The sequence below is a fragment of the Lissotriton vulgaris genome, unplaced genomic scaffold, assembly GCF_964263255.1.
Source record: "Lissotriton vulgaris unplaced genomic scaffold, aLisVul1.2 SCAFFOLD_271, whole genome shotgun sequence".
In the NCBI taxonomy this organism is placed as follows: Eukaryota; Metazoa; Chordata; class Amphibia; order Caudata; family Salamandridae; genus Lissotriton; species Lissotriton vulgaris.
Genome location: NW_028242776.1, coordinates 801,496 through 820,432, shown reverse-complemented (window position 1 = coordinate 820,432; position 18,937 = coordinate 801,496). Strand labels below are relative to the sequence as shown.

General features: G+C 50.3%; 1 protein-coding gene across 2 annotated transcripts in view; it reads right to left on the bottom strand.

Annotated features, from left to right (window-relative positions):
* The window catches only part of LOC147668845 (serine/threonine-protein phosphatase 4 regulatory subunit 1-like), a 365,836-nt gene that overhangs the window by 5,455 nt on the left and 341,444 nt on the right, over positions 1 to 18,937 (bottom strand). For both annotated transcript variants that reach the window (XM_086948406.1, XM_086948404.1), the window contains one exon: positions 10,022 to 10,156. In XM_086948406.1, the coding sequence (XP_086804532.1) occupies positions 10,022 to 10,156 (135 nt within the window). The remainder of the gene's footprint in view (positions 1 to 10,021; positions 10,157 to 18,937) is intronic.

Sequence of the window (18,937 nt, the reverse complement as noted above, 5' to 3'; positions counted from 1 at the left end):
AGCCCCTGGCAGCCTGGATACGGGGCAACCTGGCCATACGTGGTATGCGGTGGTCGGCAGAGTGGGAGGTCCGTATCTCACGCAGACAACATCCTCCTCTATTTGACCTCCCCTGCAAAGTCCCTCAGATGTTTCTTGGACATCTTCACATCCTTCGGTATATTCTCGGGCTACTCTATCAACTGGAATAAATCGCTCCTGTACACCTTCTCTGGTGTGAATCCGTCTCTCCCCAGGGAGTGTTCGATACAGGTTGTTTCGGACGGATTCCGATATTTGGGGATCTTTGTCACCGCAGACCCAGGGCTCCTATATGAGAGAAACCTGATCCCGCCCCTGCAGAGCCTGAGACGCGACGTTGCACACTGGAAGGCGCTCCTTCTTTCGCTGCTTGGCTGAGCCGCGCTTTTTAAGACTATGTCCCTGCCCCGCTTCCTCTATGCCTTGCAAAACTATCCTGTCCCGGTTCCAGCGAAATATTTTAAACAGATCGAAGGCTTACAGTGGCAACTGCTGTGGGACGAAAGACTGAGAATAGCGCTTCCCAAACGACCCCCCTCAACTGGTATGACGGCGGCATCAGCCTACCGGACATAAAGAAATACTATTGGACAGCCCACTTCGATGCCATCAACCAGGGTGCGTACTGGACTCCGGGTGACCCAGGCTATGCCATGGATAGATGGCTCCTGCCGGGCGGGACGTATAATAGAGCCCTCAATGCCAATCCCAGGTAGTTCCTCCTTACTGGGCCTACCTCCCATTCAGTCCAAGTGTGGCATGCAGTCAACAAGAGCTTAGGTTGTAATCAGACTTACCCTTGCAACACCCCTGTGGGACTCGGAGCTACTTGGTAGTCTACATGGCTCCAAGGGATTTGATAACTGGGACCTCATAGGTATTTCCCGGGTGGGCGACCTCTGGGTTAAAGGTAAAATGCTCAGTTTTAGCCGGTTGCAACAGCAAACGGAGCTAGAAGATTCTGAGTTTTCTTAATTACAAATCCGTCACGCGCTAACTACCGAAATTAATGGTGACTCTACCCTCCCTGACGACTCCCCCCTAGAGGACAGATTATTGGATGGACTGTTCCCACAGAGGGCAATCTCACGAACATACAGAAAACTTGTAAACAACATGCCGGATCCCCTGGTCAAGCTGCAGGAGTCATGGGAGGCAGAAGGTCTCCTGCTGGATGACGAGGAGTGGAGGGGGCGGTGGCGATCTCGGCACGTCTCTGTACAATTAAAGATTCTTCACAAGATCTACATCACTGGCCCACAGATGGTCCACATGGGGCGGGGCAAAAACTCAAGCTGCAGGCGGGGGTGTGGCCAGGTAGCCACTTTAATGCACCTTCTATGGGAGTGTGAGAAAATTCAAAGGCATTGGAGGGGGGATACATGTGATCATGAGTGAGGTTCTGCACAAATCTGTCCACCCTGAGGCCAAACAATGTCTCCTTAATGTGTGGAAACCCACTGATTTGGGAGGGGCGGATAAGTTGTGGGTCACATTGGGGGCTGAGGTTCCCAAAAGAGAAATCGCTCAACTATGGGGAGGACTGGCACCCCCTACTGCCTGTGAGAAAACGGTCTATGTTGCAAGAGGGTGCCCTAAAAAATGGTTCTGAGTTTGGGCTAAGTGGAACTCTTATAGAGGAGATAACTGTGTCACATCAACTGCCCCCATTGACAATGAAACCCTGTCTCCCTAAGTATTTGATCCATCATAGACATGGTTTACTGTATTTGCTCTATGTCCCATGTGAAACATTGTACTCAATCATGCCATATCTCAATGACTTGTGATTTGCCAACTGTTTGTTCGTTTATTATATTCAATAAAAAGATAATAAAAAATTAAAAAAATATTTGCCTTATCTAAAATGCAATGACAGACAGTACACTTCACCAGGGCGCAAGCCCTGTCCAGGACAAACCACATCATTACATCGGTTCCAACGAAGAACACATTATGGAGATCGAGTTTATTGAGTGAGGTATTTCTGACGAACACCCACTGGTCATGAACATGGATGGGGCGACAGGAAGAAGAATTGGAATGTGGAGACGGAATGAATTAAATTCAAGGCATCCAGAGATGATGAAACATTTGCATATGGGAGAATACTTGACAAAAGAGTGACTCCTTAGGGGGGCTATGCACCACGGATTTCCATAGGCAAACAAGAATGAAATGATAGGGCGTGGGGGGAGTCAGACAGAGCATGTACTACTGTCTCAGGAAAAGGAATATGTGGAAGATGCTAAGAACAGGATACTTCGGATGATGGGATGAATGAAGGAAGAATATTACCAGCTAAAAACAGTAACAACATGGGCCAAACATTGGGGCACTCAATATTGCCTGGATGGCATGGGGAACAAGGCATGGAAGATCACTCTGTGGTGAGCAGAAGAGATGATGTGACGTGCTGGGTAGCGGTTATTAAAAATGCTCAAGGACAGACACATTTTGGAGAGTACAACTATAGTCAATACTTTCACTGAATATTATAGCAGGCTTTGAGGCTTGTGGTACTGGAAACAAGGAACATTGATGTTCAAGTTCATACAGTATTTTAAGGTGCATTGTTCATTCACTGGAGTTAGAGAAAAGATAGTGGTAAGAGATTATGCTTGAAGTCAGAGTGCACACATCGAATGCAACAAGATATAACACCAGGTCCCAATGGGTTTCTGGCACAGTCCTTTAAGAGGCTTTTCTTGAAACACCTCGGATCTAAGCAAAAAAGTAAAACTCCTGACTGATTTACGGAAAAAAAAAACTGAATGGGCATAATGTAAAGGTATTTCTCTCCTAATACAGACACAAAAATGCTGAATGAGGCTCGTAGCTAAAAAAACAGCTGATGTTAAAAGTCATTCGGTCCAACCCTGATGAACTGGATGTATGCTAGTCTACTTGTAATTGCGATTACATTTATATAGTGCTACTACCCCCAACGAGGCATCAAATCGCGTTTTTAGTGAGTAGCACACTATGCCTGAACCCAAAAAGGATTATTGGTGAATTACTATAGGGCGATATGAAATTAATTTGAGTGGTGGACATGCAAGTTTGTTATTTGGATTGAAAAAATATAGAAGAGGGAAGGGTTTGCATTGATATAGAGCTTGCTACCCCCAATGAAGTGACAAAGCCCTTTTCGGCAGGTAGCACGCTAGTTTGGAACCCAAACAGGATTAGTGGGGACTTCGAATAGGGAAATGTGAAATTAATTTGAGCGGTGGAAATGTTAATTGGGTTGTGAAGTTTCAATAACTACCTCAGCTAGATGCACAAGTTACTACTTGTGTAACGATATATCTGTAAGAGACATTAGTTAGTGATAGATTCCTTACCTTAGAATATCCCCAGGCGTCAGACTGGATCCGGAAATTTTTGCGTAGCAATACCCCTGCGCGCTGGTAGGCGTCGTCTGCGGCTCCGCGTCCGTCGTCGGCGTCGTGAGCGCCGGGATGACGTCGGAGTATATAGACGGCGCCCATGCGCGCTGACGTCAGTTCTGATAACACAGCTTTTCCGCGCCAGATACGCAGAGCCATGATAGAACTAACACTGGTGCCATAAAACTAGGGCCCTGAAAGGGGATGACCTTAACCCTAAATATCGGTTCGCAGAACGGGGAGGATGGGAGGGCGGTAAGGAATCTATCACTAACTAATGTCTCTTACAGATATATCGTTACACAAGTAGTAACTTGTGCATCTGAAAGAGACACGTTAGTGATAGATTCCTTACCTTAGAATAGATACCCCAGCAATACCAACCCCGGTGGTGGGTCTGCGAACCAATATCACACCAGAAAGTCCTGGAGGACGGAACGGCCAAAGAAGCCATCCCTCCGGACTTGACTGTCCAGGCAGTAGTGTCTTGCGAACGTGTGCAGCGAGGCCCACGTGGCTGCCTGACAGATGTCCTGCAGGGGGACACCGCGGCCCAGGGCAGTTGTCGTTGCCGTGGCCCGAGTGGAGTGAGCCCGCAATCCAGCCGGGGGCTCCTTCCTCGCCATGGAGTAGCATGCTTGGATGCACAAGATGATCCACCTAGAGATGGTCCTCTTGTGTACAGCCTTCCCCTTCTTCGCGCCCACGTAACCAACGAAGAGTTGGTCATCCACCCGGAATTGGCGAGTGCGGTCCAGGTAGTAGGAGAGCGCACGTTTTGGATCCAGACGGTGGAGCCTCTCCTCCTCTTTCGAGGGAAGCGGAGGCGGAAAGAAGGTGGGCAAAGTGATGGACTGCCCGATGTGGAAGGCCGTGACAACCTTGGGCAGAAAGGAAGGTCGTGTACGCAACACCACCTTATCAGGATGTACAGACAGGAAAGGTGGAGAAGAAGAAAGAGCCTGGAGCTCACTCACTCTCCTGGCAGAGGTGATGGCAACCAGGAAGGCCGTCTTTAGAGTAAGGAGACGAAGAGGGCAGTTATGAAGTGGCTCAAAGGGAGCACACATCAGATAGGTGAGAACAAGATTCAAGTCCCACTGGGGCATCACGAAGGGAACAGGAGGGAACATGTGCGTGATGCCCTTCAGAAATCTACTCACAATAGGGGACTTGAACAAAGAAGGCTGATCTGGTAGCCTCAAGAAGGCTGATAGAGCAGAAAGGTACCCTTTAAGAGTGCCCAGAGCAGAGCCCTGCTGGGCAAGGGAAAGAAGAAAGAGCAGCACTTCCGAAAGGGGTGCAGAGAGAGGATCCACAGCCTTTGCTGTGCACCATGCCACAAATCTGTTCCACCGGCAGGCGTATACCCACTTTGTGGAGGGACGCCTGGCTGCCAGAATGATATCATAGACTTCGGGAGGCAAGTCAAATGGCCTCAACTGCCGCCGCTCAATCTCCAAGCTTGTAGGTGGAGACTGGACAGGTTCGGGTGCAGGACCGTCCCCTGCTGCTGCGACAGAAGGTCCTCCCGAAGAGGCAGACGAATCGGGGGATCGACTGACATGCTGAGTAGCTCGGGATACCAGTATCTTCGTGCCCAGTCCGGAGCCACAAGGACGACCTGGGCCCGGTCGCGCCTGATCTTCTTCAGCACTCTGGGCAGAAGTGGTATAGGCGGAAAGGCGTACAACAGACCGCAGCTCCACTCGCGACGAAAAGCGTCTCCGAGCGAGTGCCGCCTTGGAAATTCCAACGCGCAAAACTGCTGACATTGCGCGTTCTCTTCTGTGGCGAATAGATCTAACCAAGGCTCTCCCCACTGTCGAAAGAGACCTTGCGCCACGTCCGAGTTCAGACGCCATTCGTGATCCATCATGCACCGGCGGCTGAGTTCGTCCGCCCTGGCATTCAGAGAGCCTGCCAGGTGTTGAACCACCAGGGTCACGCCCCGATGTTCCAGCCACTGCCAGAGGCGCAGAGCCTCCTGGCAAAGGGTCCACGACCCCACACCGCCCTGTTTGTTGCAGTACCACATGGCGGTGGTGTTGTCGGTGAACACTTGCACCACGCTCCCCCTGACAGAGGGGAGGAATGCCTTCAGTGCAAGACGAATCGCCCTCAGCTCCAGAAGGTTGATGTGGAGCCGGGACTCCGCCGGAGACCAGAGGCCTCTGATCTCCGCCTCTCCCATGTGGCCTCCCCAGCCCTGGAGGGACGCGTCCGTCACAACTACGTGCTCCGGCTGGGATAGGGAGAGGGGTCTGCCACTGGCCCAGTCGTGGTCCGTGAGCCACCACTGCAGTTGCTTCGCAGTGCCCTCTGAGATCAGGACATGATCGGACAGGTTGCCCTGATGCTGGGCCCACTGAAACTTCAGGTCCCACTGCAGAGCCCGCATCCGCCACCTGGCGTGACGCACCAGAAGGATGCAGGAGGCCATCAGCCCCAGAAGCCGCAGCGTCAACCTGACCGAGACCCGGGATAACGGCCTGAAGACAGGAATCAGAGCCTGAATATCCCGAACCCGCTGTTCCGGTGGGTAAACCCGAAACTGCGCCGAGTCGAGAACCGCTCCGATGAAGAGGAGCTTTTGAGAGGGACACAGGTGTGACTTCGGCACATTGATGGAGAACCCCAGCAAGTGCAGGAGGTCGGCCGTAGTCTGGAGGTGGCTGACGACTGTCTGGGGCGAGCCCGCCTTCAACAACCAGTCGTCGAGGTAGGGGAAGACTGATACCCCCTGCCTGCGCAGATGGGCTGCGACCACCGCCATCACCTTCGTGAACACCCGTGGGGCGCTGGCAAGGCCGAAGGGGAGCACGGTAAACTGAAAGTGCTCGTGGCCTACCATGAACCGTAGGTAACGCCGGTGGGCCGGCAGGACGGGGATGTGGAAATAGGCGTCCTGCAAGTCCAACGCTACCATCCAGTCTCCTGGGTCCAGGGCAGCCAGGACCTGAGCCAAAGTGAGCATCTTGAACTTCTCCGTCCGGAGGAAGCCGTTGACGTTCCGCAGATCCAAGATAGGGCGTAGGCCCCCTTTGCCCTTCTTGGGTACCAGAAAGTAGTGGGAGTAACAGCCACGTCCTACTTCTGGCCCAGGAACGCGCTCGATGGCCCCCTTGGCAAAGAGGGCCGAAACTTCCTCTTGCAGAAGTTGCAAGTGATCCCCCGACACACGGTGGTATTGAGGTGGCATGGATGGAGGGGAAGACTCGAAGGGGAGGGAGAAACCACTTCGGACAATTTGCAGCACCCACCTGTCCGAAGTGACTGTATGCCAGTGGGAGAGGTGATGGCGAACCCTGCCTCCCACGGGCGTCACATGGGCCTGAAAACTCGGACTAGGAAGGTTTTGAGGCGGGGGCTGCTGAGGGAGGTGTGGACTGGCCTCGCCGCTGACCCCGACCACCGCCGCGGCGGTTCCCACGTCCGCCACCGCGCTGCTGGACATTTTGCGGCGTGTGGCTGGCGGTCCGTGGTGGGGCGCCCCTTCCGTGGCCACGAAAGGAGCGAAAGGCACCCGATTGCTGGCGTGGGGCCGTAAGACCCAAGGACTTGGCCGTGGCCCTGGAGTCCTTGAAACGTTCCAGCGCATGGTCTGCCTTGTCGCCGAAGAGGCGACGGCCATCAAACGGCATGTCCAGGAGGGTGGCCTGGACATCGGCCGAGAAGTTGGCGGACCTCAACCAGGCGTGGCGTCGAACCGCCACCGTCGTTGCCATCGCCCTGCCCAGTGAGTCCGTGGTATCCAGCCCACACCGGATAGAAAAACGTGCCGCATCTCGGCCGTCCGCAAGGGTTTGGCTGAGTTTAGCCCTGACCTCCTCAGGGCATTGTGGCAGCACCTCCGCAACCGTGTCCCACAGAGTGTGGGTGTAGCGGCCCAAGAGACAGTTGGTGTTCACTGACCGTAGCCCTAGGCTCACAGACGAGAAGACCTTCTTCCCGAACTGCTCATATCTCTTGGATTCCCTGTCGGGCGGGGCCGACGGGAATGCGGTCTGGGAGTTGGAGGCCTGGATGACCAGACTCTCGGGGGTGGGGTGGGTGGACAAAAAGCAAGGGTCACCCGGTGCCGGGCGGTAGCGTCTGGCCACGTTCCTGTCCACAGGGGGGCCTGTGGCGGGCTTGGACCAAGTGCCCAGAAGAACGTCACACAAGGCCTCGTTGAACGGCAGGAGGGGCTCCGCGGAGCCGGACTGCTGTTTGAGGACCTCAGTGAGGAGATTAGTCCTCACGGCCGCGACGGGGAGCTGAAGGTTTAAGGCCTTAGCTGCCTTCGTCAACACTACACTGTAAGCAGAACCCGCCTCCGAAGCCACAGTCGGGGGCGACGTAAATCCAGTGTCTGGCGAGGTGTCAATACCACTGGCCTCCCCAAGCTCATATGTCCAGTCCTGATGTGACTGGCAATCACGTGCCAGAGGGTCCTCGGACCCCTCCCATTGCTCCTCGTCACCCGGCTCCTGGAGACCAGGAGTAACAGCCAGGGCCTCCTCGTGGAGATAGAACTCTCCGAAGGCCGACGGAATCGGCGCCCCTCCGACTCCTGAGGAGGACCGTAGGAAACATTGGGGGCGGCAACCACATCGGCTGCTGGGGACGACACCTGAAGGGACGGCGCCGGCGAGGTCGTAGGGTCGACCGGCGAGGTCCCGGATCCGGAGCCGGATCCAGCGAGGTCGTGCGGCGCCGGGACCGAAGTCGCCAGCGGCGCCGGGCCCGAAGTACCCGACGTCGTCGGGGCCGAAGCGCCCGACCCGGAAGGACCTCCAGACGGAGCCGATCGGCCCGAAGGCGCCACGGGAACCGACTGAGGAGGGAGGGCCCTCATGGCCATGAGGTACCTCTCGACCTCCTCCTGCGACGCGCCGTGCCCAGGGACCCGAAGGTGTGGGGCAGGCGGCGACGCTTGCGACTCCCGCGGAGCCGCGTGGGCGGTGTCGCCCGAGTCCCCGGTCGCATCGTGCGAGCGACGGGGCGGGTCGGAGGATCGATGGTGTCGCTCCGACCTCTCATGCCTCTTACCTGAGGACTTGGAACCAGACGATCGGTGTCCACTCCCGGAACGTCGATGACTCCGACCTCGCGACCTGTCCCTCGACCTCCCGTGGGACCGGGACCGGGACCTGGAGCGGCGCGGGGCCGACTGCCTCAGCTCGAGACGCTTGCGGGACCGCTCCCGCCTAGCCTTCGACGTCAGGGCCCGGCAGTCGGAGCAGGTTCGATCGTCGTGGTCGAGGCCTAAGCACTTCAGGCACCGGCGATGGGGGTCCGTGACCGACATGAGTCGGCCGCACTTCGAGCAAGGCTTGAACCCGGGCATCCCTGGCACCGATAGTCGAGAATCGACTAAATAGAGGATCAAAAAGATAAAAAAAGTTTTCAGTCAAAAAGTGACTGGGGGTAGAGCTTCTTCCGGATCTGCGCTAGCTGGCGCGGAAAAAAGAAGAACTGACGTCAGCGCGCATGGGCGCCGTCTATATACTCCGACGACGTCATCCCGGCGCTCACGACGCCGACGACGGACGCGGAGCCGCAGACGACGCCTACCAGCGCGCAGGGGTATTGCTACGCAAAAATTCCTGGATCCAGTCTGACGCCTGGGGATATTCTAAGGTAAGGAATCTATCACTAACGTGTCTCTTTCAGATGTAAAACATCAAAGGCTTCTTATTGATACCTGTGTCAGATGCTGAGAAAGGGTTTGTTCAGAAGAGAGTTGCTTTAATTCACGGCTTCTTAAGAGCATGAATTTTGACCTTGAATTTCTATAGAGACTCAGTTGAAGGGATGAGCATCAATGACCAGTTATCTGCAAGGTTTACACTGGAGGAGGGAGGGGTGCAAACAAGTGGTGTCTACTCTCTCCTATCCACTACCTGGAAACAAAGACCACTATACAACTGTTCAGCAAGTCCACATTAAATGCAATGTAGTTTTAGGCAAACCTCTGGAACAAAACGTAAGTGCTGCATTAGGTCACACCCAGAGAGGGCGGGTATTTCATTGAGTGTAGGAATGGAATACCAAGACTTCCTATATGAAGACAACATACTCCAGAATGCTGCAGACCCACAGTGCAACAAATTGTTTCAGGCACTGTGACTGAAGGCTGGAGGAAGACAAACCTGCGGCGTGGGGAGATCAAGGACGTGGACCATTAGGGAACAAGTCAGACCTACTTAGGGATGATGCCACAGAACAAGCAACACGCTAATGGGGGAACATACAAGAAATGTAAAGAGGCATGATAAAACGTTTTCTGGCTGAACATGAAACCCCGACTCACGCCAAAACCAATTCGAAGGGCCCAAGGATTACGACTGCTGCGCTATTGTGAGCAACATTATCTCTGCTGTATGTCTAATATGTGTTTTTAGGAAATCTTAATTAAAACATTGTATACAAAATGACATTTGGCAAGGTCCTGGAAATCTGATTTAGGGCACCACTGTAAGGGGAAGAGAGCATGATGGTAAATAGTCTTAGAAAAACAATCAACAAACTGGGAATTAAAAATATTATATAATAGAAACAGGATATAGTCCACATCGGTTGCTCTGGTCTTTTAAAAAAGGAGCATGCATTTAAATACTGACCTGACAAATGAAGGCAAAAGCTTGTCTTCCAACCCACTTAGAACAGTGTCGAAATCTCACAATAAGTTCGTTGATGAAATTAATCCCAAGTTCATTTTCATTGTTTGCATAGAATTTCTGAAGTATTTCTACAACCTGCGAGAATGGTAATAACATGCATGTAAAGTGAAGTAATTTTCCAATAATAATAAAAAAAAACAACAACAACAACAAAACACGCATTTTGAGCACATATTGACAATAAGCACAACCACAAGTGAAGGCTCAGCATCAACTACCACCTCTACTGAAGAAAGTCCTAAATCAAATATTTAATTTGGATGTTTCCCCCCCCCTGGGCAGGTACCAAAGGAATTCACAGCCAGCTCCATACATCCCTTTAGGGCAAGGTGCTCCAGGAAGGCAGGATGGATACAAGTGACCAAATACTCTAGATATCGGCAACAAAACGGTCACCCGCATTTCCTCAGACACCGGTATTGTTACCACTCCTTTTGACACATCACAGCAGGTGTGCAAATAATTTTAAGGGAGGTTGAGTTTTTCAGGCTGCAGCAGTAACCGCAAGCTGCTACCGGCATAAGCTAATGAAAAATCTCACTAGCCATTTCAGACTGGCAATTAATAGGGTAAAACAAACAAGATGATGGACGGAATGTTGCACATTGGCAAAACATTCACCCCAGTCACAGATCTGGGTTTAATCCATCGTTATTTTTCACCATGCGCCGCCCCAGTTCAGACATGGCCATATGCAAATCAGTCTTGACCCTGTGCCTCATGGGAACAGTCCAGCTCTAACTGCCAAGCCATGTCTTCTCTGGACCGAAATCAAGCATCCTAGGACCAGTTTCTGGCTATCAGCCGTCATTAGCCAGGATAGCTTGACTCCAGTGGCGTAGTGAGCACGGGACCCACGTCTGGGCATACCCTTCGCACATAGGGTGAACAGCAAAACACACAAGATGATGGACGTAATGTTGCACATTGGCAAAACATTCACCCCCAGTCACAGATCTGTGTTGAATCCATCGTTATTTTGCTCACCACGCCACCCCAGTTCAGACATTGTCATATGCAAATCAGTCTTGACCATGTGCCACATGGGAACAGTCCAGACCGAACTGCCAAACCATGTCTTCCCTGGACCGGAATCAAGCATCCTAGGACCGGTTTCTGGCTATCAGCCGTCATCAGCCAGGATATCTTGACTCCATTGGCGTAGTGAGCACGGGACCCACGTCTGGGCATATCTGCCAACTTAGGGCGAACAAAGCAAAACCAAAGGGGATGATGGACTTGCTCACTTTGCCACTGGATTCAAGCTAGCCTGGCTGATGACGGATGATTAGCTAGAAACCGGTCCCAGGATGCTTGTTTCGGGTCCAGGGAAGACATGACTTGGCAGTTCGGGCTGGACTGTTCCCATGAGGCACAGGGTCAGACTGATTTGCATATGGCCATGTCTGAAGTGGGGTGGCGGAGTGAGCTAAAGAATGATGATGGATTAAACCCAGATCAGTTGACTGGGGGTGATTGCTTCCAATGTTCAACACTCCGGCAATCATCCCCTTTGGTTTTGCTTTGTTCAGCCTGGCTAGACTCAAGGATGGTCTGGGCTCTTGTGGGTCTGGGGACCCAGTTGGCAATGTCACCTCCTTTGGACTCAGGCTCTGGGACAAGGGTGCAGAGGGGCTTTGAGGTGTCAGGTGGCAGTGGTTACAGGCTTCCTCTTTGTATTTGTTTCTGTTGCTGAGGGGCAAACAGGACAGCTGGGCCACCTTCATGTGGGTCTCACTGCCCCTGAAGTGCCTCAATGTGCAAGTCGGTCTTCCTCGGCATTGGTGTCCGGACTGGATGCAACAAGCCTTGGCTGCAGCAAGGGGTCCAGTACCCCAGGTATTGGTACTGTGCGGCTCCGGTCATTCCTGGTGTCCCTACACTTGGAGGAAGGATGGACCTGACCTAGAGGAGTACTGCTACCTCTTCCTGGGCAGCTGCTGTGTCAGTAGTTCCCGTAGGCGGCAAGTCTGTTTACCCAGCGTTGTTTCTTTGGTGCCTGCGGCTGCCAGGAGTAGCTCGTCTAATCCAAGGAAGTTTCTTTGCTGATTGGCGAAGCACTGGCAGCCCTCCTGGGTTCTTGAAGTCTGAACAGTGGCAGGATGAGTCAGTTGCTCCACGGGGGTCAGGTGCAGTGGGCAGGCTGGTAAGGTTCGCGCCAAGTCAGTCGTGCTCCTTGGTTCTCGGGTCAGCAATCTTCTTCTTTGCTCACTTCTTTTTGTCTGTCAAAATCTGATGCCCTGGTATCATGGGGTCCCCAAAATATCAATTATGGGGTGTTAAGGGAAGTGAGGATTAGTAGCCAATGGGCTATTTACTTCCGGGATACACCACCACCTAGAGGACCACTCCCATTGGGGAATGGGCATCATCCGGTCCCAGAATTCCTAAGTCCACCACATACAAGATGGTGTAATTCCTAATTTCATGTTCACTGCCAACTGATCACCCTAGAGGTGTGTCCAGCCTGGCAATGTAACACACCCCTTGCACAGCAAATTACTCCAACTGTCCTGCTGCCAGATGGGCCCAGAACAGGTGGTGGCATTTTCCTGGTCTGGGGAAGCCTGGGTTCGCTTACCAAAGGCGGCAGAGGCCTTTGAAGCTTCCTACCTTGATATTCTGGTTTACCAGCCTTTCTGGGGGAGGAGGAGGTGATAACACCTCTCTAGAGCAGGCATTGTTCACGACCTCCTGAGAGCGAGAGCTCTTACTCCTGGGGGTCAGAAATTCTTCTGTGGTGGCAGACTGGACTGTACCAGTCAGCCAGAATACTAGAGGGCTGGTAAGTTTCAGGGGGAACCTATAAGGTACACTCTGGGTGCATGTAATAATTAATCCAACACTGGAATCAGTGTGCATTTAATAATACAAGATGTTTGATAACAAACACCATAGGTTTCAGTGAAGCCATTCTGTAGGTGGGAAACTTATTTTGACCAGTGCCCAGAACATACTTTAAGATGACTTCCCTGTTAACCTGTACTGTCTAAATGAATTGGCCAACAGAGGCCATATCTGTTCATGCAGATATGTCCTCACATGTAATGCAGTCCAACCTGCCTTAGGGCTGTAAGGCCTGCTGTAGGGGTGACTTACCAATATTGCATGCAGTGTTGGGGGATAAATTCACACAAATGTGTGCGATGTCGTGTTTTAACTTTTTGGAGCACCTCCTCATGAAACCTACAGTGGCAGTATGTATGAGTTTGGTGTTGTGTTCCTTAGAGTGAAACAATATGCTGCAGTTCTAGGGACCCTCTTTAGTACCTATGCCCTAAGTACCCTAGGTAGCACTTACTAGGGACTTACAGTGGGTGCTTAAGGCCTGGTCACTTGGGGATCAAGCGACCACTTATCTTGCTTTGGGGAAGGAATACGGACACTGGGGATCTGGTTAGCAGGAACACATTGAACTCCAGTCAAAGTTGCATCAAATACCAGGCAGGGAGAGGGGGGCTAATGAAACAAAAAGCCAGTTTCCTACATTGTCCCTTTTAACATCTTATATTTAAATGTTATAACGGTGATAATGTGTGACTAATCTTATTACTATTTATCTTGAATTTATAATTGTAATGGTTTTAATTAACTATACAATGAAGATAACTTAGTTACTATGTCGAAGTTAAATAGTGAAACTATTATTCTGATTGGTGATGACACTCTACCATTAAGGCTAGAATTCTCTACCCAATATTATTGGAAAAATTATACCATGAGATATGAGAGTTGGAATACAAAAAAAATGTTTTCTAACAGCAAGAAGGGAAATGCTACTTACCCATTATGCATCTGTTCTTGGCATATAGAGCTGTAGAATCATACGGTTTAGCATAGATCGCCATCTGGTGTTGGGTCCGGATGTTTGCACTTTTTTCCCCCCTAAGAAGTCTTTCGAGTCACGAGGTAGGTGGCTCCTCCTTTCTGTGACAGTGCGCATGTACATCGACTCCATCCTTAGAGACAAGTGCTGTCTGTTTTGCAGTTAAGCATCTATTGCGGCAAGATGTAAGCGTATAGATGTGTAGGCTGAATTAGAACGCGGTTGGTGTAACATATAACAAATGATGTTTTGTATAGAAGCATCTAATGGATTAATTTGATTGTTGTTACAGTAAACTACAAATCGCTTCCACTTTGCTGCATAGCAGGCTCTTGTGGTAGGGCGCCTAGCCTCTTTGATGACATTCATGCAGTCTCGCTGAAGATTAAGATAGCCAAACTATATGATTTCAGGTGCCAGATCGCAAGGTTGAGATGACTGGGATCTGGATGTCTTATCTCTCCATGGTTCTGAGTGAGAGACCTGGGGAAAGGTATAGTTTTTGGCGGGGAACTACTGATAGTTCCAACACGGTTGTGAACCATGTTGTTGGGCCCATGTGGAAACAACTAGGATTAGTGTCAGGGAGTGTTTGAGTTTCTGAACCACTAACAAAATTAGTGGGAGAGGTGGAAAAGCGTAAGCAAATCTTCCTGACCAATTCATCCATAGTGTATGGCCTGTGGACAATGGTTGTGGGTCCCTGGACACAAAGCTTGGACCTTTTGTGTTGAGGTGTGTGGCGAACAGATCTATTTCTGGGTCACAACACATTTAGAAGAATGGGTGAAGGACTTGAGGATGTAGTTCCCATTCGTGGATCTGCTGTCACTGATGACTGAGCAGATCTGCAATCTGGTTGTTTACTCCTGGGAAGTAAGTGTTCTGCAATGAGATATATTTTTTGAGGTATGGCCCATCTCCAGATGCTTTGAACTAATTGTGAAAGCTGTAAAGAGTGTGCCCCCCCCCTGTTTTTGTATGAAGTACATTGCTGTCGTGTTGTCTGTACGAACTAAGACAGCTTTGCCTATTAGATGAAGTTGAAAGGCTTTCAATGCTAGAAACATTGCTAGTAGTCATAGGTGGTTTATGTGGGTTTGTTTTTGTTGTGCACTCCACATGCCCTGAATGGTATGTTTTTGAAGATGCGCTCCCCAACCAGTGAGCGATGCGTCTGCTGTTAGCACTATTTGTGGAACCGAGTCGACGAATGGCCGCCCCTTGGAAAGGTTTTGTATGTTCCACCACTGCAGAGAGGATGGGTGCGGCTGTCCACCAACACTAGATCTGTCAGCTGACCTTGAGCCTGGTTCCACTGCAGTGCTAAGCATTCCTGTAGGGGACATATTTTAAGTCTTGCATAAGGAACGATTAGAATGCAAGAAGCAATCATTCCGATCAACTGCATAAACACTCAGGCTTGTAACGAACGTTGAGGCTGAAATTGTGATATTAGATTTTGCATGTTGCATATCCTGACTGGGTTGGCTTATGCTAGAGCTTTGCAAGTATCTATTGGTGGCTCCCAGATACACTTGTGTGCGGAACGGCTGGAGGTGAGACACTGTGAGGTTTACATTGAATCGTAAGTCGTGAAGTAGTTGAACTGTTTTCGGAGTGTGGTGTAGGCAACTGTGTCATGACAAGGCTTTTATTAGCCAGTTGTCTAGGTAAGGGAAGACATGAATGTGTTGTCTTCTTAAATGAGCTGCGACTACTGCCAGACACTTGGTGAAGACTCTGGGTGTGGTAGTTATCCCGAATAGGAGAACTTTGAATTGGTAATGTTGTCCGTCCACCACGAACCTGGGATATTTTCTGTGAGCCGGGTGAATGGGGATATGGAAATATGCGGGCTTTAAGTCCAGAATGGATAGAAAGACGCCTTGCTGAAGCAGTGGGAGTACCTGTTGAAGTGTGACCATGTGGAAGTGGTCTGACTGAATATAGAGGTTTAGCTGTCTGAGGTCTAGTACAGGCCTGAGAGAGCTGTCCTTTTTGGGAATTAAGAAATACAGGGAGTATACACCGGTCCGTTGATGATGTAATGGACTGGTTCTATCGCCTATTTTTCCAAGAGAGGAAGAACTTCTTGTTTTAAGAGGGTGAGATGTTCTGGTGACATTGTAGGTGTTCTTTCAAGAATAGTTGGGGAAGTGCTGGTAAGCTCCAGGCAATAACCATACTGGATAATTTGTAGTACCCACTTGTCTGAGGTGATTAAGTTCCAGACAGGTAGGAATTGCGAGAGACATCCCCCGACAGGAGTGGAATGATCGGTGGGTAGTGGAAAGAATTCACTGTTTGTTGGCAGGGGAAGTGCATGTGGAGTTACCTCTGTTTCTTCCCTTATTATTGTTTCCTCTATAACCTCCTCGAAAATAACCTCTGGAGTAGGGGGATTGGTTCTTACCATTGTAAGAGGAGGAGGGATTTTCGGTGGACACAGTCTTTGAACCACCACTGTAAAAGAAGCGGCGGAAGGAACCCCTATTAGTAGGTAACTGTAATGCCCCCATAGACTTTGCGACCTCTGTGTCCTTAATTTTTTCCAGCAAGGTATTGATATCTGGCCCGAAAAGATGTTCTTTATCAAAGGGCTGGTTAAGTATGGAGGATTTTTACCTCCTGTTTAAATCCTGAAATACTAAGCCAAGCGTTTCTGGGCAGTAGCACACTAGTATTTACTGCAGGAGCTGCTATGTCTGCTGCATCTAGTGCACATTTAATGGAAGAATTAGCAATGAGTTTGCCTTCCCGCATCAGGTCATTAGCCTTTGCTCTGTACTGATCATGTAGGTGTTGCATGAGTTTTCTAACTCAGCGTAATGAGCCCTATCATAGCGTGCCTACAGAGCGAGAGCGTTTGCAACACGCCATAATTTGCAGCCTGAGGCATCAATGAGGTTGGACTCCTTGTCAGGAGGAGGGGCCTCACCTGTGGTTTGAGAGTTAGCTCTCTTGCGAGAGTTAGAGACTACAAGAGAGTCCAAAGGCAACTGACCTTTGATGTAAGCAGGATCGGTAGAAGCGGGTTTATATTTCTTGTCTATTCTGGGTGTGAGTATTCCTGCCCTAACCAGATCTTTAAATTCCTCATCTGTGTGTTTTAAGATGCCTTTTAGCATTGGTAAAGTGTGAGTAGACCTTTGGGAATAAGTGAGTGTCTCAAAGAGAAGATCCTCTTCCAAAGGCTCTTTATGGAGCTCCATCCCGTGATATTGAGAAGCTCTGTTAATGAGCTGAACGTATCCAATATTGTAATATGGGGAGGGTCTAGAGGGATAGAGGTCAGGGTCATTGTCTGTATCCGGTTCCTTATTATAATTTTTCCAAGGATCAGTGTCTTGTAGTATAATCTGATCTTGTGGTATATCCTGCTCTTCGTCCGTATCTCCATTCCCATCCCAATAATTGCCATCCTGTGTGGTAGGGGAAAGTGGAGGTGGTGGTGAATTTGATGGTGAGATAATCAGATTAGGAGGAGGAGGAGAGGGAGGTGGAATGTAAGGGGGAGAAGGGTTAGTACCCGTGTCCTTTTTCGTAAGAGGTATAGCAGAGTGCTCAGAGATCAATCTTCTGTTTTTTGGGAAGAGTGGCATGAATGTGACCTGTTTGAGGGTTAATGACAATTTTTTTCTGTTTTGGATCCAAAGGTGGTTCATCAGACGAGGCTCTTTGGCTGGAGTGTCCTTTTCTTTATGTGCCTTTTTCGGTGCCGAAGGATTCAGCTCCGGCCCTTTTGGTGTTGAGATTTGGGCTGCGAGTCTTTGTGCCTGGTAGGTTTCGGTTTCGAGCCTTTAGGTGTGGATGATTTCAGCTCTGAACCTGTAGTTGTGGAGGATTTCGGCTCCGAACCTTTAGGTGTGGAGACTTTCGGCTCCAAAGTCTTCGGTGCCGCAAGTGTAGTCTCCGGCCCCGGTTGTGTGGTGACAGGTAGATGCTTCGACCTATATTTCCGTGCCGAAGGCGTTGGTTCGGCTCCAGAATGGAGCGGCTCGAGGCCGAGCGGAAGGCTTTTCTTTACGTTTTTTAACCGGGCTGGAGGGTGGGGCATCTGAAACTCTCAGTCGGGGACGACCTGAGCCCGAAGGCGAAGGGGGTACCGGAGCCTTTGTTTTATGTTGACTGGGCATAGGGGAATCAGTACTCATGGTACATTGACCAGGAGTGATGTGCTGTTCTTCCATGTCGGAGTCTGCTTAAGAAAACACAGAGACCTGTTCTTCTTCGGCTCCTACAACTGGATGTTGGACATCGAGATGTTCGCTAGAAACGTCTGGTACGGCCTCGCTGTGATGCTGCATCTCGTGACGTGGAGCCCGATGATCAAGAATTGTCTTCTTCGATCGGAACGATAGACACCTGTCACAGTACTTTTCATTGTGTTCCGGGGATAAGCAGAGGTTACTGACCTTGTGCAAATTGGTGCATGGAAACTTAGCACAACACCCTGGACATAGTTTAAATGGAGTCCGTTCCATTGACTGCTAGCGCGGTCGGCACGTGTAGGCCCAACGGCCCGCCTAGAGTTTCTCGATCAAAGGTTGTCTCAGTTGAAATGAGGCGCGTCGAATGGGGAACCGCAATCGATGACAATGTGTAGAGGATTGCATGTCGAAGAGTTCGAAAATGATACCGAACCGGAGTGCAGCAATACACATCCAAACTCGATGGCGGAAAACAAAATCGAAGGATAAAGTCCATGCCCATGCGCACAGTCACCTAACTCGTGACTGGAAAGACTTCTTCGAAGAAAAACAAAGTGCAAACATCCAGACCCAACACTAGACGGCGATCTAAGCTAAAGCACATGATCTACAGCTCATATGCCTCGAACTTTGAGTTTCTGGCATCAGTGGACTGCTTCAACTCAGCATATAAACTGTTTGTAAGCTGTCCATTATTGGTAGCCACACCTTGAAACTGACTCCTTGTAGCCATCAAAATGTTTGATTCTCGAATTTAAAATTAATTCTTTCCCCAGTGGCTATTAGGTGTAGAATTTTAATGTTAAACAAGTGCAT